This window comes from Lagenorhynchus albirostris, chromosome 21 (assembly GCF_949774975.1).
Source record: "Lagenorhynchus albirostris chromosome 21, mLagAlb1.1, whole genome shotgun sequence".
NCBI lineage: Eukaryota > Metazoa > Chordata > Mammalia > Artiodactyla > Delphinidae > Lagenorhynchus > Lagenorhynchus albirostris.
Window position 1 is genome coordinate 25,728,472 of NC_083115.1, and position 21,111 is coordinate 25,749,582.

Consider the following 21,111-nt stretch of genomic DNA (forward strand, 5'->3'; position numbering starts at 1 on the left):
CTACATCCTCTCAGGAATGGATAACAAACAGTGGAAGAGGGAAAAGCACAAACTTTGTGACGTCCTGCAGGACGGAGAAGAGGCCTGTTTAACTGTATTTATTCAATATCTCTCATTATATTTTTAATGACTTATGTGTCAACATCAGCCAAGCAGAGATCTCTCTGGCAACTGTTGGCCTAATTATTATAACCAGCTATTAGAATATTTTATTTACATACTTTGGTTAAAGTGCAACATAAATATATAAACATTACACTATCACGTGTATCGGACATGCTATATTACCATATATATCGTATATCATCCATCATATATTACCATATGTATCATATACCATCTGTAATATATATTATCATACATCATATGTATCATATGCCATGTATAATATATTAATTATCATATATATCATGAGTATATTATATCATATATATCAATTGTGGAAACCCCTCCAGGTCCTCTATTTTTGCTCTGGTTAGAGACTCACAGCAATAGTTGTGTACTGTGCTGGGACCAACACTCTCTAAACACTTTACTGAAAACCAATTTGGATATTTCAAGGAGTAGGGGACATTCTGATAATTCTTTAACGCTGCCTTAGATCGTTTATTTTAAGCAAATAAGGGACGAATAAATAAAACTGTGGGCATGAGAACAGTCCTTCCATCGGATGTCGTTTACTCTGTCATCCAACAGAATGTATCGCGTGTCTAATAAATACAAGCACTGGTCTAGGGCATATATTTTTCTCCTATAAAATGATGGAGAAAGGGCTTCCTTGGTGGCACAGAGGTTAAGAATCCGCCTGCCAATGCAGGGAACATGGGTTCGAGCCCTGGTCCGGGAAGATCCCACATGCTGCAGAGCAACTAAGCCCATGTGCCACAACTACTGAGCCTGTGCTCTAGAGCTCACGAACCACAACTACTGAAGCCCGTGCGCCACAACTACTGAGCCTGTGCTCTAGAGCCTGCAAGCCACAAATACTGAGCCCACGAGCCAGAACTATTGAAGCCCGTGCGCCTAGAACCCATGCTCTGCAACGAGAAGCCACCGCAGTGAGAAGTCTATGTACTGCAATGAAGAGTAGCCCCTGCTCGCCACAACTAGAGAAGGCCTGCGCACAGCAACGAAGACCCAACACAGCCAAAAATAAAAAATAAAATAACTAAAATTATATTTAAAAAAATGATAGAGAAAAAAATACATGCCTGTTGCCTGGTCAGCCTTTTTAATCACTTTTTGTTATAAGTGTCTGTTGGTTTAGTGTACTGTTTGGTTAAATACCACTCCCACGATTTTCTGCTCTGTGTTGCAAATTGAGACCTCTGATGGCCAGTTTTTCTTCATTTCTCCAAATGCACTGCATCGAAGCTTTTACTTGCATTTACTCAGTTGTCAGTTCAGGATGTTTGGTGATAACTCATGGCACACTTTTTGCTTACACGTTGTCACATTTCCCAATGAGATGACTTCATTACATGGTGTGCTCTGCCCTGGTTCCTGTTGGTTCCGCTTATGGACGCCTCCCAGAACGCCTGTGCCAAAGCTGCCGGGCCCCTGGGGTCACTCAGCAGGACTGCCCCGTGGCTCCTTCTGGTCAAGCCCAAGAGCCAGGTCCACTCCCTGCTTCCCTCACCATATGGGGCCTTGTACTTGCTGGATGCTGTTTCATTGCTGTGTCCTTCCTTGTTTTCTGATGATTTTTTTTTCACAGGCTCCACTGGAGAACTTTTAAAGCGTGAGAGCTCTAGCACCCATTTAGAAGGCTCTGCTGGTCCCCAAAGAACCAGACCAAAGAGGCAGCCCTGTCCCCCTATCATGAGGGACACAAGTTCTACTGCATTTACTCACTCATCTGCAGATTCTCTTACCCTAGGATGCCCTGGGGAATACAAGGTGATGACAGGTATACAGTCTTTTTTTTTCATTGAAGTATAATTGATTTACAATATTATATTAGTCACAGTTGTACAGCATAGTGATTTAGTATTTTTAAAGATTATACTCCATTATAAGTTATTACAAGATAATGGCTGTAATTTCCTGTGCTGTAGAAAATATCCTTGTTGTTATCTATTTTATACATAGTAGTTTGTATCTGTTAATCCCATACCCCTAATTTGTCCCTCTCCCCCTTCCTTCTCCCCTTTGGTAACTATAAGTTTGTTTTCTATAAGTTTGTCTGTGAGTCTGTTTTTGTTTTGCATATACATTCACTTGCATTATTTTTAGATTCCACATACAAGTGATATTATACAATATCTGTCTTTCACTGTCTGACTTATTTCACTAAGCATAATTTTTCTAGGTCCGTTCATGTTTCTGCAAATGGCAGAATTTAATTCTTTTTTATGGTTGAGTAGTAGTCCATTGCTGGCTCATATGGCAACTCTAGTTTTAGCTTTTTGAGGACCCTCCATACTGTTCTCCATAGTGGCTGCACCAATTTACATTCCCACCAACAGTGTAGGAGGGTTCCCTTTTCTCTACATCCTCGCCAACATTTGTTATTTGTAGACTTTTTCATGATGGCCATTCTGACCAGAGTGACATTATACCTCATTGTTGTTTGGATTTGCATTTCTCTAACAATTAACAGTGCTGAAAATCTTCTCATGTGCCTGTTAGACATCTGTATGTCTTTCTTTTTGGAAAAATGTCTCTTCAGGTCTTCTGTCCATTTTTTATTGCATTGTTTGCTTTCTTGGTATTGAGCTCTATGAGCTGTTTATATATTTTAGATATTAACCCCATGTTGGTCTCATCATTTGCAAATATTCTCTCCCATTCCTTACAGTTTTATATTTAGATGAAACGTGTGATTTTTTACTCATTACAGAATGGGCGTTGTCATGGTGACATGCACTTCAATGAGTTCTTATTAATACAGAAACTGTCTAATGATATGGCAAATACTTAAAAGTACTGCTGTTAATTATTCGTGAACATTAATGGATCCCATCCAAAAAGCACAGCAACTCCTTCAATTGCTGAATTGTTTAAATTTTTTTAAATTGTATATTGTACTAAAGATCAGTAAATTTTTAGATTTCGGTGTTTTTGAGGAAGTAGGTTAATTTCCTACTTAAAAACAATATCAAGAAATACAAGTCCATTAAAGGGTTAACATAGATGAAACATACCCTATATTTTATTTTATAATTCTAGTAACTAATAACTAACTCAAAAGTTTAAATAAATGTATATATTTTCATTTTTTTATAAAGCACTCACTACTGTCAATTAATATTTTGATAAATCCTTTTCTCTGATTCTTTGTAATATACCCCGTGTTTTCCTTGTTCACATGAGAAACAGATTTGTAAAAAAAAAAAAAAATTTATATATATATATATATTTTTTTTTTTTTTTTTTTTTTTTTTGCGGTACGTAGGCCTCTCACTGTTGTGGCCTCTCCCGTTGCAGAGCACAGGCTCCAGACGCAAAGGCTCAGTGGCCATGGCTCACGGGCCCAGCTGCTCCACGGCATGTGGGATCTTCCCGGACCGGGGCACAAACCCGCGTCCCCTGCATCGGCAGGTGGACTCTCAACCACTGCACCACCAGGGAAGCCCTGAAAAAAAAATATATTTATTTTCATGAACCCAACAGCAAAATGCTTAGGTTGGGGTGATCTTTGTGAGTCTGTTTGTTTTCTCTGGATGCTAGTGACAGGGGGTGGTGGATCCCAAAGAAGTGGGAGTCACTCATGAGGTGACCAAAGAAGAAAGTGCTGACCAGGATCAGTGCTTGCTCCCCATCAAACCAACCACCATGGGTGGTCAGGACGGGGAATGGCAATCGATATTTTACATCCTGAAAAATATTGAGATAAAACTAAGCTATTTATCAGGAATTCCTTGGCAGTCCGTCCAGTGGTTAGGACTCCATGCTTTCACTGTTGAGGGCTCGGATTCATTCCTTGGTTGGGGACCTAAGATCCTGCAAGCCAGAAAAACCCCAAAAAACAAAAACCAAACTAAGCTATTTATGTACTTAAATTGAGTCATCCTGAAGAAACAAATTAAGATAGTAAAACACATATTAAAATAATTCTTAAATACTCAAATTATTTATTGCACAAATCATAATTTATCTTTAAATGGCTATGAATTTGGAAAAAGAAATCTCCCTCCCCCCTTTTCTTTTCTTTCAGCTAAGGTAGAAATGCGTGTTGGAAATTTCTTCTCCACTGGCGAGATCGACCCTGTTCCCCAGATGATTGAGAGAGATGTCAGAATTTTATGCATTGAACAGATAGGCAAGACTTTATAAATAAATGCTTATGATTAAAGAAATCTCAATACAAGTCACTTTCCTCACAAGTTAAGCTGGTCACAGTACCTTTAAATTCAATGGCGAACCCCGACAAGCCCACAGAAGCATCACTTCGAAATGCCAGAAAGAGACTATTTCCACTACTCTCAATTCTTTCTGGGGCTTGAGAGCCCTGGAAACTTCCAATGAGAGGGCTGTTGGAATCCTCTCCTTCATAGATATGTAGGAAATCATAGCTGGGCTCCATGTTGAAACTAAAAGGAAAGAATATTAATTAGATTATGCACCTAATATATGTGTCTCTTATCCTCCAGACTATGAAGTCTCTGAGAGCACACAGTGATTTTATTTGCCTTTGTAAAATAATTTTTAAAAATTCGGACAATCCAAAAGTTAAATATAATAATAATCAAAATGGCAATAAATAACAATTATAACAAATACTATTAGTATTTTATACAATCACCAACATCTTCAATACAGTATGATTTTGAAGATAATCTGAAAGAAAATGAAACCTTATAATATAGATATAGTATGTCTTCCCTATAACCATGATATTTCTAATGAAATGCAGTTTGAAAGAATAGAGTTCAGAAGGGATGCATTCCCACTGGTATTTGATTTTTATGTGAATATTTTTAGTTTTAATAACATATATCCTTGATGTTACTGACAATTCTTAAAGTTAAAAAATACTTTTGTTTGAGTTTACTTTTAAAATTGTAATTGCTTCTATTTGCTTAGATAATTTGAACAATAATAGCAGTCCCTACAGTGGTACAAAGTATGGAAGTCAACTGTTTCACATCATTTCACCTTGACTGGATATTCCAATTTTCTCTTCCCCTCTCCCTCCTGCTCTTTCCCACTCTCTCTACTTCTCTGTCTCTGTCTCTCCTTATGTAAATACCCTAATAATTTCCAAAGTCTAACAATTAACTCCCAAAGCTCTCAAGTGGGATGCAGCTTTAAATGTCTCTGCCATTTATGATGAGAAGGATGATGATAGTCTGGGAACTTTAAAAATATACCTCCTCTCAAGTGACAGACTGAACTTCGTTTACATGTCCAAGATCTCAGTGGGATCAGAATAAACAAACACACTAGACAGAGGTATTGACGTAATCCATTCTGACTTGCCCTCCTCTGTCCCTTCATCTTTAAATCAGGGCCTTTGGGGTCTTTAACGTGGACCGATCCACGCGGCTTCCACTCTCTTTCCTTTCCCTTGACAGCATATTTGTATACAGGGATGGAGAGAGTCAGGAGGTTTTATAATCACGAACATGTGCTGTTGTTTAAGTGACTTTAGTTTATCTGGATATTCAAGGGATAAAACGTGAACCCAAGGTCTTTCCAGAAGCTGCCCACTGCATTCTGAAGGATGTAGCACGGGGGACCACCAAGGACCCGACGTTAGTATGACATCTGGACCTGCATTGCGCCATCCCATTTCCTGTCAAGGTGCCCTCGCTCCCATGTGAGGTCCTGAACACATTTATTCAAGGAATTTGTCAGAGATTTCAGAGTCTGTTTATCTGACAAGTTCCCTGAAGTTGGAAATGAAGAAAAAGTAAAAGACTTGAGTGACTAAAGAGTGAGAAAAGAGGCCGAGAGGAACTGCATCAACCAAACAGAATTTGGTTGGAATAACAATTTTTTTGGAATAGTTTGCAAGGATGTTATTAGACTCTGGTCATGCTGTACCCCTGATAATTGGCATAACTAATTATTACGATAGATTATTTTTGAACATGGAAGTACGGTCAGGCACAAACAAACATATTCTAACTACCCTCTCCTTTTGGATGTGCTGTCACACACACATAGAAGTCTGAAGTGATATTTACAATTAATGACAGTCCCTTTGGTTAAACCCTGTCTTATTTCTACCTATACCAGATGCACAGATCTACAAGCCCCAATAATAGGCCAAAGTCTGGCCATGCTTTTAAACCAAATTTAATTTGAGTTCCAATGTGTGAGTTGCATCAGCCCCACAGTCTATAGAAGCCTGTGATAAAACACTCCTCCCTGAAGACCCCTCAAGTACCAGGGTGAGCCTTGAAGCTCATATGTGCTCCAGGTCATGTCATTCTTTGCCTTCCCTGTTAGTAATGCCGGGCTCCCCTCCCCTCTCCACACCTGACTGCAGTCACACTCTTTAAACAGTGCATCCTGGGAAGGCTGTATCAACACCAGCTTCTTTGACTGGGTCCTTGAGCATCCTTGTTCCCATCTGGTACTTCTGGCTTCCTCCTTCTTTCTACTAAGTAGATCTAGGAGCTGAGGTCCCAGGAAAACTCCCACCTGAGCACACACAAGTTGTCCATTCCTTAGAACATGTCACAGGTATGTGATTTTCTGTGACACCGGGTCAGCTAATGATTCCAAACTCTTAGAGTCGGAAGAAAACTTGAAGATTTTCTAGGTCAACCTTCTTCCAGGGAAGTGCACAAAATTAAGTGAGAAAACTTCTTGTGTAAAACTGCCTTATATATTATATAGTATTATGAATTGCACTTTGGGAACCTTGACAATGAGTCACCGTGACCCAAGGGAAGGTAGGAAACTCCTACAAAAAGGCTCTGTGTTCTCTAAAAGGCTTTAATTGTTAATTTACTTTTAATCTCCTGGTAGCAGAGGTGTCTCCTGGTTTTAAGGAAGGCGCTACTAGAATTTAGCATTAACAAAACCCATAAAGATATTCAAAAATATAACCAGCAAATGTTCACAGCTTTTGTATAATAGCTGAGTGGCATAATAAGGTATTCATCGTTTGGTAAATTTATAGCAGCTTGAGTAAATTCAGGAAATGATGGCTTATTAAACTACTTAAAATTCAGAATCACAGAGGTTTAAAATTATACTGACTCATATCTCATCAGGAGGAGAAAGTGAAGGAAGATAAGCAAAACCAGGCCTGAAATATTGATGCAAACATCTCAAGAAAAGAAACTTGTTCAATTGACAGATAAATAAATCTAATCAGACCACTTTGCCTTGGGGAGCTAAGAGACCAATAGGACAGTATATAGAACCACTTCTCTTTTAAAATACCACTTCATTTAGTTCAAAAATCAAAATGTGAATTTGGAAAAGATCATGGGATTTAGAAAAATTCAATTATTTATACCATATATTTATAATGTGAGAGTTCTATGGAATTTATATTTATAATATAATCATATTATATTGTGATTTGAAATTTTACCATTTAGTGTAGCAGAAAGAAGTTAGCATTTTTTTTTAAAGAACTAATGTTTATTAAATCAGACTTTACAGTAATAAAATTTGGGGAACTTTTGTTTTCAGAGTTCTACCAAGTCTTGACTATCTTAATGATAATAACAATACTACCTTTGGGAATGGCAGACAGGATGTACTATGGAAATGAATTAGCACTCACGCATTAAGAGAAATATAATACATCAATGAGAAATTATACTAAGTATATCTATATCACTTTATTATCGCTTTTCTTTGAAAATTCTGTAAATTAAGCCCTCTCATGTGGAACACACTGTGTGCAAGATAGTATTTAAAAGCAATTCTTGCCACATCATGTGTATTCTAATGCAAGTAGAATGCTGAAAAGCAAAATAATCTATTTCCATTTTTGTCATGCAGCTTGATGTAGTACCTGTTAGACACAAGACCTCAGGCTTTGCTAGATGTAAAACTGAAGACCCCTGAAGGGATAAATGAAGTAATCTTTAGGTATGACATTTAAAGTCTCATTAGGGACTTCCCTGGTGGTGCAGTGGTAAAGAATCCGCCTGCCAGTGCAGGGGACACAGGTTCGAGCCCTGGTCCGGGAAGATCCCACATGTCACAGAACAACTAAGCCCATGCACCACAACTACTGAACCCATGCACCTAGAGCACACGAGCCACAACTACTGAGCCCACATGCCTAGAGCCTGTGCTCTGCAACAAGAGAAGCCACTGCAATGAGAAGCCCGCGCACCGCAACGAAGAGTAGCCCCCACTCGCCACAACTAGAGAAAGCCCACAGGCAGCAACAAAGACCCAACACAGCCAAAAATAAATAAATAAATAAGTAAGTCCACAGGAGCTTCACAGGCGAATTCTATCAAACAGTTAGAGAAGAGCTAACACCTATCCTTCTCAAACTCTTCCTCATTCTACGAGGCCACCATCACCCTGATACCAAAACCAGACAAAGATGTCACAAAGAAAGAAAACTACAGGCCAATATCACTGATAAACATAGATGCAAAAATCCTCAACAAAATACTAGCAAACAGAATCCAACAGCACATTAAAGGATCATACACCATGATCAAGTGGGGTTTATCCCAGGAATTCAAGGATTCTTCAATATACGCAAATCAATCAATGTGATAAACCATATTAACAAATTGAAGAAAAACCATATGATCATCTCAACAGATGCAAAGAAAGCTTTCGACAAAATTCAACACCCATTTATGATAAAAACCCTCCAGAAAGTAGGCATAGAATGAACTCATCTCAACATAATAAAGGCCATATATGACAAACCCAGAGCCAACATCATCCTCAATGGTGAAAAACTGAAACCATTTCCACTAAGATCAGGAACAAGACAAGGTTGCCCACTCTCACCACTATTATTTAACATAGTTTTGGAAGTTTTAGCCACAGCAATCAGAGAAGAAAAAGAAATAAAAGGAATCCAAATTGGAAAAGAAGTAAAGCTGCCACTGTTTGCAGATGACATGATACTATACATAGAGAATCCTAAAGATGCTACCAGAAAACTACTAGAGCTAATCAATGAATTTGGTAAAGTTTCAGGAAACAAAATTAAAGCACAGAAATCTCTTGCACTCTTATACACTAATGACGAAAAATCTGAAAGTGAAATTAAGAAAACACTCCCATTTACCACTGCAACAAAAAGAATAAAATATCTAGGAATAAACCTACCTAAGGAGACAAAAGACCTGTATGCAGAAAATTATGACACTGATGAAAGAAATTAAAGATGATACAAATAGATAGAGAGATATACCGTGTTCTTGGATTGGAAGAATCAACACTGTGAAAATGACTACACTACCCAAAGCAATCTACAGATTCAATGTAATCCCTATCAAAGTACCACTGGCATTTTTCACAGAACTAGAACAAAAAATTTCACAATCTGTATGGAAACACAGAAGACCCCAAATAGCCAAAGCAATCTTGAGAAAGAAAAACGGAGCTGGAGGAATCAGGCTCCCTGACTTCAGACTATACTACAAAGCGACAGTAATCAAGACAGTATGGTACTGGCACAAAAACAGAAATATAGATCAGTGGAACAGGAGAGAAAGCCCAGAGATAAACCCACGCACATATGGTCACCTTATCTTTGATAAAGGAGGCAAGAATATACAGTGGAGAAAAGACAGCCTCTTCAATAAGTGGTGCTGGGAAAACTGGACAGCTACAGGTAAAAGAATGAAATTGGAACACTCCCTAACACCATACACAAAAATAAACTCAAAATGGATTAAAGACCTAAATATAAGGCCAGACACTATCAAACTCTTAGAGGAAAACATAAGCAGAACCCTCTATGACATAAATCACAGCAAGATCCTTTTAAAAACAAAAATAAACAAATGGGACCTAATGAAACTTAAAAGCTTTTGCACAGCAAAGGAAAACATATGACAAAAAGACAACCCTCAGAATGGGAGAAAATATTTGCAAATGAAGCAACTGACAAAGGATTAATCTCCAAAATTTACAAGCAGCTCATGCAGCTCAATATCAAAGAAACAAACAACCCAATCCAAAAATGGGCAGAAGACCTAAATAGACCTTTCTCCAAAGAAGATATACAGATTGCCAACAAACACATGAAAGAACGCTCAACATCATTAATCATTAGAGAAATGCAAATCGAAACTACAGTGAGATATCATCTCACACCAGTCAGAATGGCCATCATCAAAAATCTACAAACAATAAATGCTGGAGAGGGTGTGGAGAAAAGGGAACCCTCTTGCACTGTTGGTGGGAATGTAAATTGATACAGCCACTATGGAGAACAGTATGGAGATTCCTTAAAAAATTAAAAATAGGGCTTCCTTGGTGGCGCAGTGGTTGAGAGTCTGCCTGATGATGCAAGGGACACGGGTTCGTGTCCTGGTCCGGGAAGATACCACATGCTGCGGAGCGGCTGGGCCCATGAGCCATGGCCGCTGAGCTTGCGCGTCTGGAGCCTATGCTCCGCAACGGGAGAGGCCACAACAGTGAGAGGCCTACATACCGCAAAAAAAAAAAAAAATTAAAAATAGAACTACCATACGACTCAGCAATCCCACTACTGGGCATATACCCTGAGAAAATCATAATTCAAAGAGTCATGTACCAAAATGTTCACTGCAGCTCTATTTACAATAGCCAGGACATGGAAGCAACCTAAGTGTCCATCAATAGATGAATGGATAAAGAAGACATGGCACATATATACAATGGAATATTACTCAGTCATATAAAGAAAGGAAATTGAGTTATTTGTACTGAGATGGATGGACATAGAGTCTGTCATATAGAGTGAAGTAAGTCAGAAAGAGAAAAACAAATACCATATGTTAACAAATATATATGGTATCTTAAAAAAAAAAAAAGGTCATGAAGAACCTAGGGGCAAGACGGGAATAAAGACACAGACCTACTAGAGAATGGACTTGAGGATATGGGGAGGGGGAAGGGTAAGCTGGGACAAAGTGAGAGAGTGGCATGGACATATATACACTACCAAATGTAAAATAGACAGCTAGTGGGAAGCAGCCGCGTAGCACAGGGAGATCAGCTCAGTGCTTTGTGACCACCTAGAGGGGTGGGATAGGGAGGGTGGGAGGGAGGCAGACGCAAGAGGGAAGACATATGGGGACATATGTATATGTACAATGGATTCACTTTGTTATAAAGCAGAAACTAACACACCATTGTAAAGTAATTATACTCCAATAAAGATGTAAAAAAAAAATATGTAAGTCCTACTTAAAAGAGGTATTCCATAAGAGACGGTACCTTTTGAATATCAAGGCGATGACGAAGTCTGGGTTCACCTTTATTCTCCAGTCACACTCTTTCCCGGGAGGATAGGGCTGCGGGTAGTTGGGGGACAGGATGACACCAGCCGGGCCAGTCAGATTCCCACCACAGGCCGCTGTCACAGGAGAGAAAGGTTCAGGGGAGAGAAGGGTGCTGGTCAGTGTGAAAGGAGACGGCACAGGGTTCATCGAAGACACTGCGTACTGGCTTATTGAACAACTACTCAGAGGAAATTTTAAGACCCAGAAGGTCTGTACATGTTTTTATGTGATTGTTACCAAATTTTATATAATATTCCACTCCATTTTTAAGGAGGATTTTCAATGCTGACAAATGAAATTTACTTCCTTTAATTTTAAACTTTACCCAGTTAAACTGAACAGATTACCTGAATCCTCCACACTATAAATATATGAAAACAAACTGCACAGGAAAAAAAAATCCCCATGAATATCATTTTACGGTTATGCCAATTCTTTGGTCATTTCTTATGGTTTACAAAGTCATTGCTTACTTATTCTAAAAAGTTTGCTTCCAGTGGCATAATGATCATCCGTCTTCTGTTCACTCTTGTAACTCTAAGCCTAGCACAGTTTTTGATCATAATAAGTATGCAGGAAATATTTGTTGAATAAATGAATACGTGTTATTTCGTATATTTCTCACAGTCCTCTGCTACACGTAGGGCTCGGATATCTTCCCCACATTTCAAAATAACAAAACTAACAGGTAAAGTTTCGGTGATATCTGCGGATAGATGACCAAGAGGAGGCTGAGCAGGAACTTAAACCCCTAAAAGTATTATTTCATCACACTATTTAGAAGGTTACTATCAGGAAGAAGCACTTCAGATGACAGTAATAAATTTAGTTTGTTTCTGCAGTCATTAATTTTTAATTACATGTGTTTACATTTGTATTAGTTAAGGCAACGATTATATAGTTTATTGTTGTTAACAGGCAAGACAGTCTTCATTCTTGAACCTGAAAATGTTTAGGACTGCTTTATTTAGTAGATAATGTTCCTGTTAGAGCTTCCATGCTGTGGAAGGTACTAAAACAATGCAAAATTCACATTAATATGCTAGGTTTAAGGTTCTTCATAGCAAATATTGTGAATTGGTTCCAAGTCGTTCTTAAAAAATCACCCTGATTAAATTATACTGTTCCCTCTAAACTGCATACCTTATTTCACTTCATTGATCATGTATATATTCAGGGAAAAAAATAAGTAGAGAAGGAAATATGCTAATGGCTGATATTTTCCACACACATACACAAGGACTTTTTTGAAAATAAGATGAAGATTACATACTTTATAATTTTCTGATATGGATGTGTCTTTAAATACTCACTTAACATTCCTGAAAACTTAACTTTCCATAAGAAAAAATATAACAAATCCCAAGACTCTTTGTTATAACTTCCGTCTCATCTAAGGCAAACTCTGAGTAATATCACAGGAAATATTTATAATAAATTCTTACAGATATACTCTCAAGAGCAATACGATATAACTTTCTTCAAAATGATTAAAACCACATTTTCCATAGTATGCAGTTTTATTTTAATAAACGATGTGGAGACAATCGGCTAAGTGGCTCTCACAGGACGTGGCCTCCCCCGGAACCGCGTAGGTGCTGACAGCCTGGAGTATGAGAAGCCTGGACAAGCAGCAGAGGCGGCGCTGAGGTGGGGACAGAGGTACCTGAGGGCTGCAGGTTATGCTACTCCGCTCAGGTTTTAAAAGAAGAAACATGACAGATTCAGGACACCGGGTACAAGGGTACCACCCGCAGGAAGAGTTCAGGGATGAGACTGAAATATTAATTGAAAAGAAACAAAGGGCAGATCCTGTCTTATTCATAATGGTCCCAGGTGGCATTTTCAAATGAGGTTATTTAAAGGCTTAAAGTGGAATTAAGGAGGACCGTCTTGCTGGGTTTGTTCTCTCTTTGGTGGGGAATTCTTCATTTTAGCTTCATCAGGTTTTCATTAGAAAGCTTGCAAACTGTTTTGGATAGGATTACATTTAGTACAAAATGCAATTCAGACACTCTAGAAATTCTCCAGAGGGAATGGACATAGAGACAAAATCCACAAACTCACATCAATCCACAGTTCCTTATTCGAAACCCTTAGGGTGGACCCTCCTGACATACACGGTAGCACGTTCATCCACTAAGGTTTGCAGCGGTGCTGTTTAACTAGACACATTACTATTTCCACACCAGAACATTTCAATGTTCACACCATTAAGTGGGGTAAATAGCCACAAAACAGTTACCCTGTAGATCGGGGCAGGGTGGTGCCGCCAAATAAGTTTTTGCAAACTCGGAATGCATTTTTGCTTTGCAGAGCTCTTTAGAATTTGAACTTGGACAAAAGGTATTGTGGGCTATATGAGAAAACTGAAACTGTGGAGATGTTCAAGGACACGTTACTCAGAATCAGAAAGTACTGAGTGTCTTCTGGTCCAGAAAATCGGTCTTTTAAGACTCAGTTCCAGAAGGAGGTGCCTCCATCGCTGGAGTCCTTTGTGAAGTGAAAGAGGTGAGGCATCCAAGCAAATCACAGGGCAGATTAGCAGCAAATCACAGGGCAGATTAGCAGCGAATCACAGGGCAGATTAGCAGCGAATCACAGGGCAGATTAGCAGCGAATCACAGGGCAGATTAGCAGCGAATCACAGGGCAGATTAGCAGCGAATCACAGGGCAGATTAGCAGCGAATCACAAGTCAGATTAGCAGCGAATCACAGGGCAGATTAGCAGCAAATCACAGGGCAGATTAGCAGCAAACCACAGGGCAGATTAGCAGCAAATGACAAGCTGGTGAGAATATGAGTAACATATTAACAGGTGAGTGGTTAAGAGATTTTATAAAAGGGAGAGAATGGAAAAGAACAGCAAATAAGAGGAAAAAATACACTAAGAATAAAACGGAAAAAAGAAATTAGTCAGTCAACAGGAAAGAGCAAATTCAAGTGGTCGATAAGAATATATGAAATTAAAAGCAGTTCATCCTCATTTTTAATATAAAATGCCAATCAAAACGCCAAGGAATCTTCACTTCCTGCCCATATTATAAGATTAAGAAATATCACATAAAGTGCCTTTTCTGAGTCGGGGAAAATAAACAATCATGCTGACGGTGACGTAAATTGGTGCAACCTTTCTGAAAAAGTTTTGAAAACTCTAGAAATACCTGTTTGTAGAAATATGTCATTCATAAACAATCATGGATGTGTTCTGCAACAAGTGTTCATATCAGCAATTTTCATGAAAGGGAAGAGGCTGAAATACCTAACCATACACTGAGGAGGGATTAGTGGAATCAATATTGGTCAATACTGATCCAATACTGATCCAAACAGAGAAAGATTGTGCAGGCATAAAACTTAATTAGTAAAAAATACATAATAACACAAAAGATACTCATCGTGTACCAGTAAGTAAAAGTGTAATTTACAAAATAATCGTTCAGGGTGCTTTCATTTAAAAACATTTAAAAAATAGATTATATATACATAAAATAATTATGAAGCTTACTTATGCATGTTTATGCTAATAGTAGTTGCCTTCAGGTAAAAAGGTGACTGTTTTTTTCCTCTTTTTTCTTAACTGTAGCTTATAAAACTTCTGCAAAACCATATTATGTTTAATAAGAAAAAAGCAAAAAAATTAAAAATAAAAAATGTCCATATCAGCAGAACAGAATGTAGATGAGTGCTAATACATGACCATGCTCTAAGGGATGAGTATCGTACAGAGGCATAATCTCATTGCTGGGGCAAAATATGTTTACAATATGATAAAAAGATATTGTTCACTTATTTTCCACGTTTGTGTTACGTGATACCTGTATGTGGGTGGTTCTGTTGCCCACAGAACTGATATTCAATGGCCTGGGAGTGATCTTGGCTTATTTTTGGAGCTGATATTCAAGACAGATAAAGTGTTACCTATTTTCATTGCTGAGAACTGGTTTATCTAGTCGCTGATTAAAATTAGGTAACTAAGAGATGACCCAAAAAAACTATAGGTTATTTGGAAAGGTGGTCAAATTTTACAATGAATGGTTTACATGAATGTCAACCAAGAAATTACCTTCAAGAGATTGACTGGTAGTTGTATTGCTTTTTAATGTACTCCTCCATAAGCTTAAATTCATGCAAACTGGAAAAAAAAACGTGCTTCTCCTGATTTAAAAATAGAAGAATGGTTTAAAATGATGGTTGCATTTATAGGTAATTACTCCACTTTAAAAAAGGAACACGTAGAAATCTGACACATCTCCTGATGACTCAACTTGAGGTAAAATGCGACTGTGCTCACAAAAGTCACAAAATGTACGTGCAGCACAGAACATTGCATAAACAGGGTAGCTCTCTGACAGGGCTGAGCACGCTAATAAGAAGAGCTATCAATTCTCATCTGTCTTCAGAATCCTGCAAACACTCTGTAGTAAGTTAAGAGTTGCGTATTATAGCTCCACAGGACCACTGAGAATCCCTTATGACAATAAAAATCATTTTAAGTCACAAAATTCCCTCAAGGTCACCTGATGCAAAATGGCCCATTAACTATGTGCATATCACTTCATTATCACTTCCTGTCTTTGCAGATTAATTTTATATTTTTCAAACAGATTATAAGGAAGTACAAATTATACTGTGACAGTTCATTAAAATTAAGTTTCCTTTAAAAATTAAGATGGGATACCATACAGAGGTATTTATGGTAAAATATTTAATTGACTGAAGGAACAATCTACATGTAATTACTAGTTTATATATAAATATGTCTTGCCCTAAAACCATATTTGTGATAGACTATCTTGGATATTGGTTATTCCAACTAAAGTCTGCACGTGAATTGTTTTCTCTTTAATAAGGTCAAATTATAAAATTCTAGTAAATTTTAGAAAGAAGTCTCTCCTTTTATCTTTATATTGACATAAACAGTGTAATTTCTAGTTTTTAGGATTCTATTAAAAATGTACTGCTATTACAGAAAAACCTTCTAAAAAAGAGAACACACCTTTTTATTGAGTAGGTTTTGCTTAAGGGCACGTTTCTATATTAAAAATAAGAACGACAATGGTAGAGTTATGAATTTTCAGCCACACAGAATTTTAAATTACAGTAATTTGATTGATCCATATTTTTATGAGATTTCTTAAGGATAGGAAATGTTAGATAAATGTCAATTACCATACATTAAGTAAACTACTTCCTTTACCTCACCTAATAAAATAAAGTTTAAAGGTTTGTAATAAAATTTCAATATAATCTCAGGGAACCAGAGGGCATGTAAGAAACTCTTGAGAAATACTCCTGAAGAATAATACATACACAGAGCAACTTTAATGATAACATGCATTCCTTCCGAAATATAAAATTTCTATTTTCTGTTGCACAATACCTATGCATGTAGGAGGGTCTGGTTGCCAAAAGAATCGGTTATTCAGCTGCACACAAGTGATTTTAGCTTGTCCTTGGAGCTGGTACCCAGGGTCACACTGGAAAGTGATGGTATCTCCTGGCTCTCTGCTGTCCCCATAGCGGGTGCCATTTTGAGGTATACCTGGGTCATTGCAGGTGGACGCGATGGATGCTAGAAAGAAAGGACAACATCACATCAATGACTGGAAACACGATCCCAGCACTCTTATAGACGTAGAGCCCTTGTGGGCTGAAGCGCTCTTGATCCGGGTTAATGAATCACTTGTCCACATATGAATGTAAGAAAAGAAGCTTTTTTTTCCCTCAAGAATACATTCAATAGCATGCATCTTGATTATGCTTCCTTTGAACAGATTCTAGCAAAATCTTCATGAAAATTCAACCAATTATGGAATATATTAAGGATTTCTGTATCATACTATGCACACACACACACATTCCCCTTTGATCATCTCATTGACAATATTTTAATGAAAATACATGTCACAATTTAAATAATTTAAGAATACCAATCTCAAGGAACCTTGAGGAAAACAAAATAGGATAAATTCCCTTTGGTCAGTGCCTTCCCACTGCACAACCAGCTAAGATGAACTAAACTCTCTTAAACTGTTTTGTCCAAAACCACCTTTAGTTCTTTAAAGATACTTTTAATTCTCCTTTAATCCTAAAGAATATTTTTACCGAGTTTATAGTTTAGGATAGCTGTTGTTGTCCTTATTTTCCCCTAAATACTGTTAAGAAATTATCCCACTTCTTCTGCCTTCCAGTTTTCCTACTTAATCTCACAGTCTGAAACTACTGTAAGATCATCTTTTTGTCTTTGATGTCCTAACATTTCACAATATGATGTCTGTGTACAAATTTTCTTTATTTCTAAGGAAATAAAAGTTTTACAATATTATGTCTATGCATGAACCTCCTTTTATTAACCCTGCTTGGAATCATTTGAAGTTTTGAATCTGAGGATTAAGCCACTATCTTGTCAAATATCAGTTCTCTCCTATTATCTCTGTTCCTCTCTTATGAATTAAAATTTGACAAATGTCTCTATCTTCTGTGTCTCAACTTTTCATTTTTAAATCATTTTTTTATCTTTGTTCCATCTTCTGGGTAATTTTTTAGACTATCTTCCTATCACAATCTTCTCTCCATCTGCATCAAATTTATTATTTTATCATGTTGAGTTTTAAACTTTCTTTCATTGTGCTTTTCTGTTAGCATTTTGTTCAAATATCTTTGGCCATTTATACAGCATATTGTTCCCTACTCATATTTTTATTCTATTTTTTAAACTCTTACAGTCTGATCTGATAATAATTCCAATATCTCATGTAATCTAAAGTGCCTCTGAGTTTTGAATTTGCATTTCTGTTTTTGGAACTTCACTTGCAATAATTGTTTTGAAGGTGTGTTTATCCAGAGGGGATTCTCATTTGACTTTACCATGTGCCTGGAACACGAGAAGCCTTCTACCTCTTTAAAAAAAAAATCTCTGTTGAGGCATTTTGGGCCACAGAAATGGCATGAATTTATCTATAAGCTAGTTTGAAACCTGCTTGTGGTTATGGGTTGTCTATATCTGTGTCTGTTTCTATACCTATATCTATATCCATATTTGTCTCTCTCTCCTATCTATTATCTATTATCTATCATGTATCTATCATCTATTATCTATCATCTATTATCTATCATCTATTATCTATCATCTATTACCTATCTATTATCTATCACCTATCTATTATCTATCTATCTATCTATATCTATCTATTATCTATCTATCTCTACCATCTATCTATTCTCCCTTATAGTGAGAGTAGGACATCCCCCCTTTGGAGTTCTAGCAGTATATGAGGGTCTCCAATTACATTTCCAATATTGGAAAGATCTTAGACCTTGTTTCCTATTCTTTCAGCCCACAGACTCTCAAAATGGAAGCTCAGTGTCCCCAGGGACCAACTGACAGATGCTCCCAGGGCAAAGCCAACTTCTGAACTTCATGACCTTTCTGCATTTCACATTATTTTGGTGACTCTCAGGATTCCTCATGTTCTTGCAGCTTCAGTGATACATTTTAAAAGGCTAAAAATAATTGTATCCAACACCTTTGACGTATTTTCAGTGGATGTGTTTTCAGATAACATACTTTACTGTAATACTGGACACTGCAGACATTTCAGTTCTGTCTTAATCCCACAGCATGATGGCTGGCTTATCATACCTGTCATCCTTGTTATTATAATTAGTGTTTTGAGTAGGGGAATTTTACTTGGAAGCAGAATTCTCAGTAGATATCAAAAAGAAAGGAAGCATTTGGGCTTCCGTGTAGTTTTTTCAATGGGAAGAGAGCAGGAAATGCCATATCAGAGTCATTGAGGAAGATCCTTTTAGTTTCCACTCTCCTCCCATCAGAGGCAAAGATTAGAATGCAGGGTGGAAAGCAAACACATTTTCCCAAAAGAAGACCAGGACAGCAGTAGAATGCAGAATGGACCCAAGGACACAAAGCTTCTGGTTAGAAACTCAGAAGTGTCACACCCATAAGCCACACATTTTTATAATATAGAACAGCAATTATAGTATTCAATCACCAGAATCATAGCCCATCATGGCCATCACCTATGCAACAAAATGCTGCTTCCACTGAACTAGTATTTTACAAACGATCTTGAGTTTACTAGTTGAGTAATTAAAGAATCTAGGCTCTACCTGTGCTCTACCTTTGCTGAGATTTCTCTAGACTCCAGAAAAAAACATAAGTAAATCCTATTGCACATTTACAATCTTGGCCATTGGACTAAATTTCACATCCCCCAAATAAACTTAATTCTTTCCTCAAGCAAGTGGGCACATGGATGATTACATATTCATTTCCAAGTGAGAATTAATTTAATATAGCATTAAAATAATGAAAAAATAAATATATAGTATTAAAACAGTTGTCTATTATTAAACAGTGGTATTCTTAGTAAACACCCATAGAAATATTTATATGATAAATAAGTATGTAGTATTTAAATAATTTAAAAATAAACCTTTAGACGAAAAGCCAAGGAGATCATAGATAAGTCTCATTGTAATTTTTAAAACAAAGATATGTTTTATTACTTCTCTTGCCGACTTTTTATTCAGTATTCATTAAAAGCAAACACACACATTACTCAATAAAAAAGCTTTACACAAAGATGCACAGATTTTGTACATGAATAAGAATTTCAATAGACATATGAGCCTTGCAAAAACAAGTGTTCTGTAGAACACTTTTCTATAGGTTATTAAAGGTGTTTGGTCAAACAAGATGGGCAAATACTGTATACTCTAGCTCCCTCTTGTAGATCCCCGCTGTACATCAGGGATTAAAGGCTCAGAGAAGCCCTACAGTAAAGAAACTAAAAAAAAAAAAAAAAAAAAAAGTTTAATCCAGTGTATTCTAAATGTCTGTTATCATAGAGCATGTTTTTCTCAACAAATTTCTTCAAACCCTTCCAAATAAAGATCCACAGAATATCAGTATATAAAACACAGGCTTGTACTAAGGGTTATATGTCCTTTAATGGTATGAGGTTTAATTCAGTTTTGAAAGAAGTTTCTACTTCTAAAGCAAATTTCCATTTGGCATATCTGTAATAATAATAATAGAGCATGCCATTAAAAAGTTATAAAATAAAAAGTTCTTAGGGTAATCTAGATTGGATTAAAAATACAAAATCAATAAGATGACTTTAGGGAAGACAAAACCATTTTAATCAATGCAGTGGGAAATACATTGGTTGGGTCTTTGAAATAAATGCCATTTTATTTTCCCCTAGTTACAAATTGTGTAAAGATGTTTTCTGGTAAAGGCAATAAAGCTTATTTGGAGACTAATATGAAAGCCCCCAACCAAAGACATTTCTTTGGGGTCAGAAATTGCTTTTTCACCTTCAGGGTCATACAAAGTTACGGATGAGGCATACACTCATTTCCTTTTTATGATTGTTTTCTTTTATATGCCACATGTTTCTTGCACTCAATTTTCTCTTAAACGTTTTTTTCTTCAAATGGGATTTTGGTGACTGAATCATTCCAGTTTATTGCCATAAAAAGGAAAACAATATTTTTAGTTGCATCAGTCTTATCCCTCTATCACCTTAGAAAAAGAAGATACTAATCCTGAGGTGATGGGTATTGTATTTTTCAATTTCCCCAGGGGTTCCCCGGACTATTTCAAGTCATAAAGAACCTTCCACAGGCCCAGTGGCATCTAAGGGACATCACTACTCTTTGTCTCTGAATCCAGAGCGATGGACTTGAGCGATCTGA

The 21,111-nt window shown here is 37.1% G+C and overlaps 1 protein-coding gene across 1 annotated transcript in view; it reads right to left on the reverse strand.

The window, feature by feature from the left end:
- CSMD1 (CUB and Sushi multiple domains 1) overlaps window positions 1-21,111 on the reverse strand; it is a 1,400,820-nt gene that overhangs the window by 193,897 nt on the left and 1,185,812 nt on the right. The window contains exons 27-29 of the mRNA XM_060136411.1: window positions 16,769-16,960; window positions 11,320-11,458; window positions 4,348-4,535 (exon numbers count right to left, since the gene is read on the reverse strand). Coding sequence (XP_059992394.1) covers window positions 4,348-4,535; window positions 11,320-11,458; window positions 16,769-16,960 — 519 coding nt within the window. The remainder of the gene's footprint in view (window positions 1-4,347; window positions 4,536-11,319; window positions 11,459-16,768; window positions 16,961-21,111) is intronic.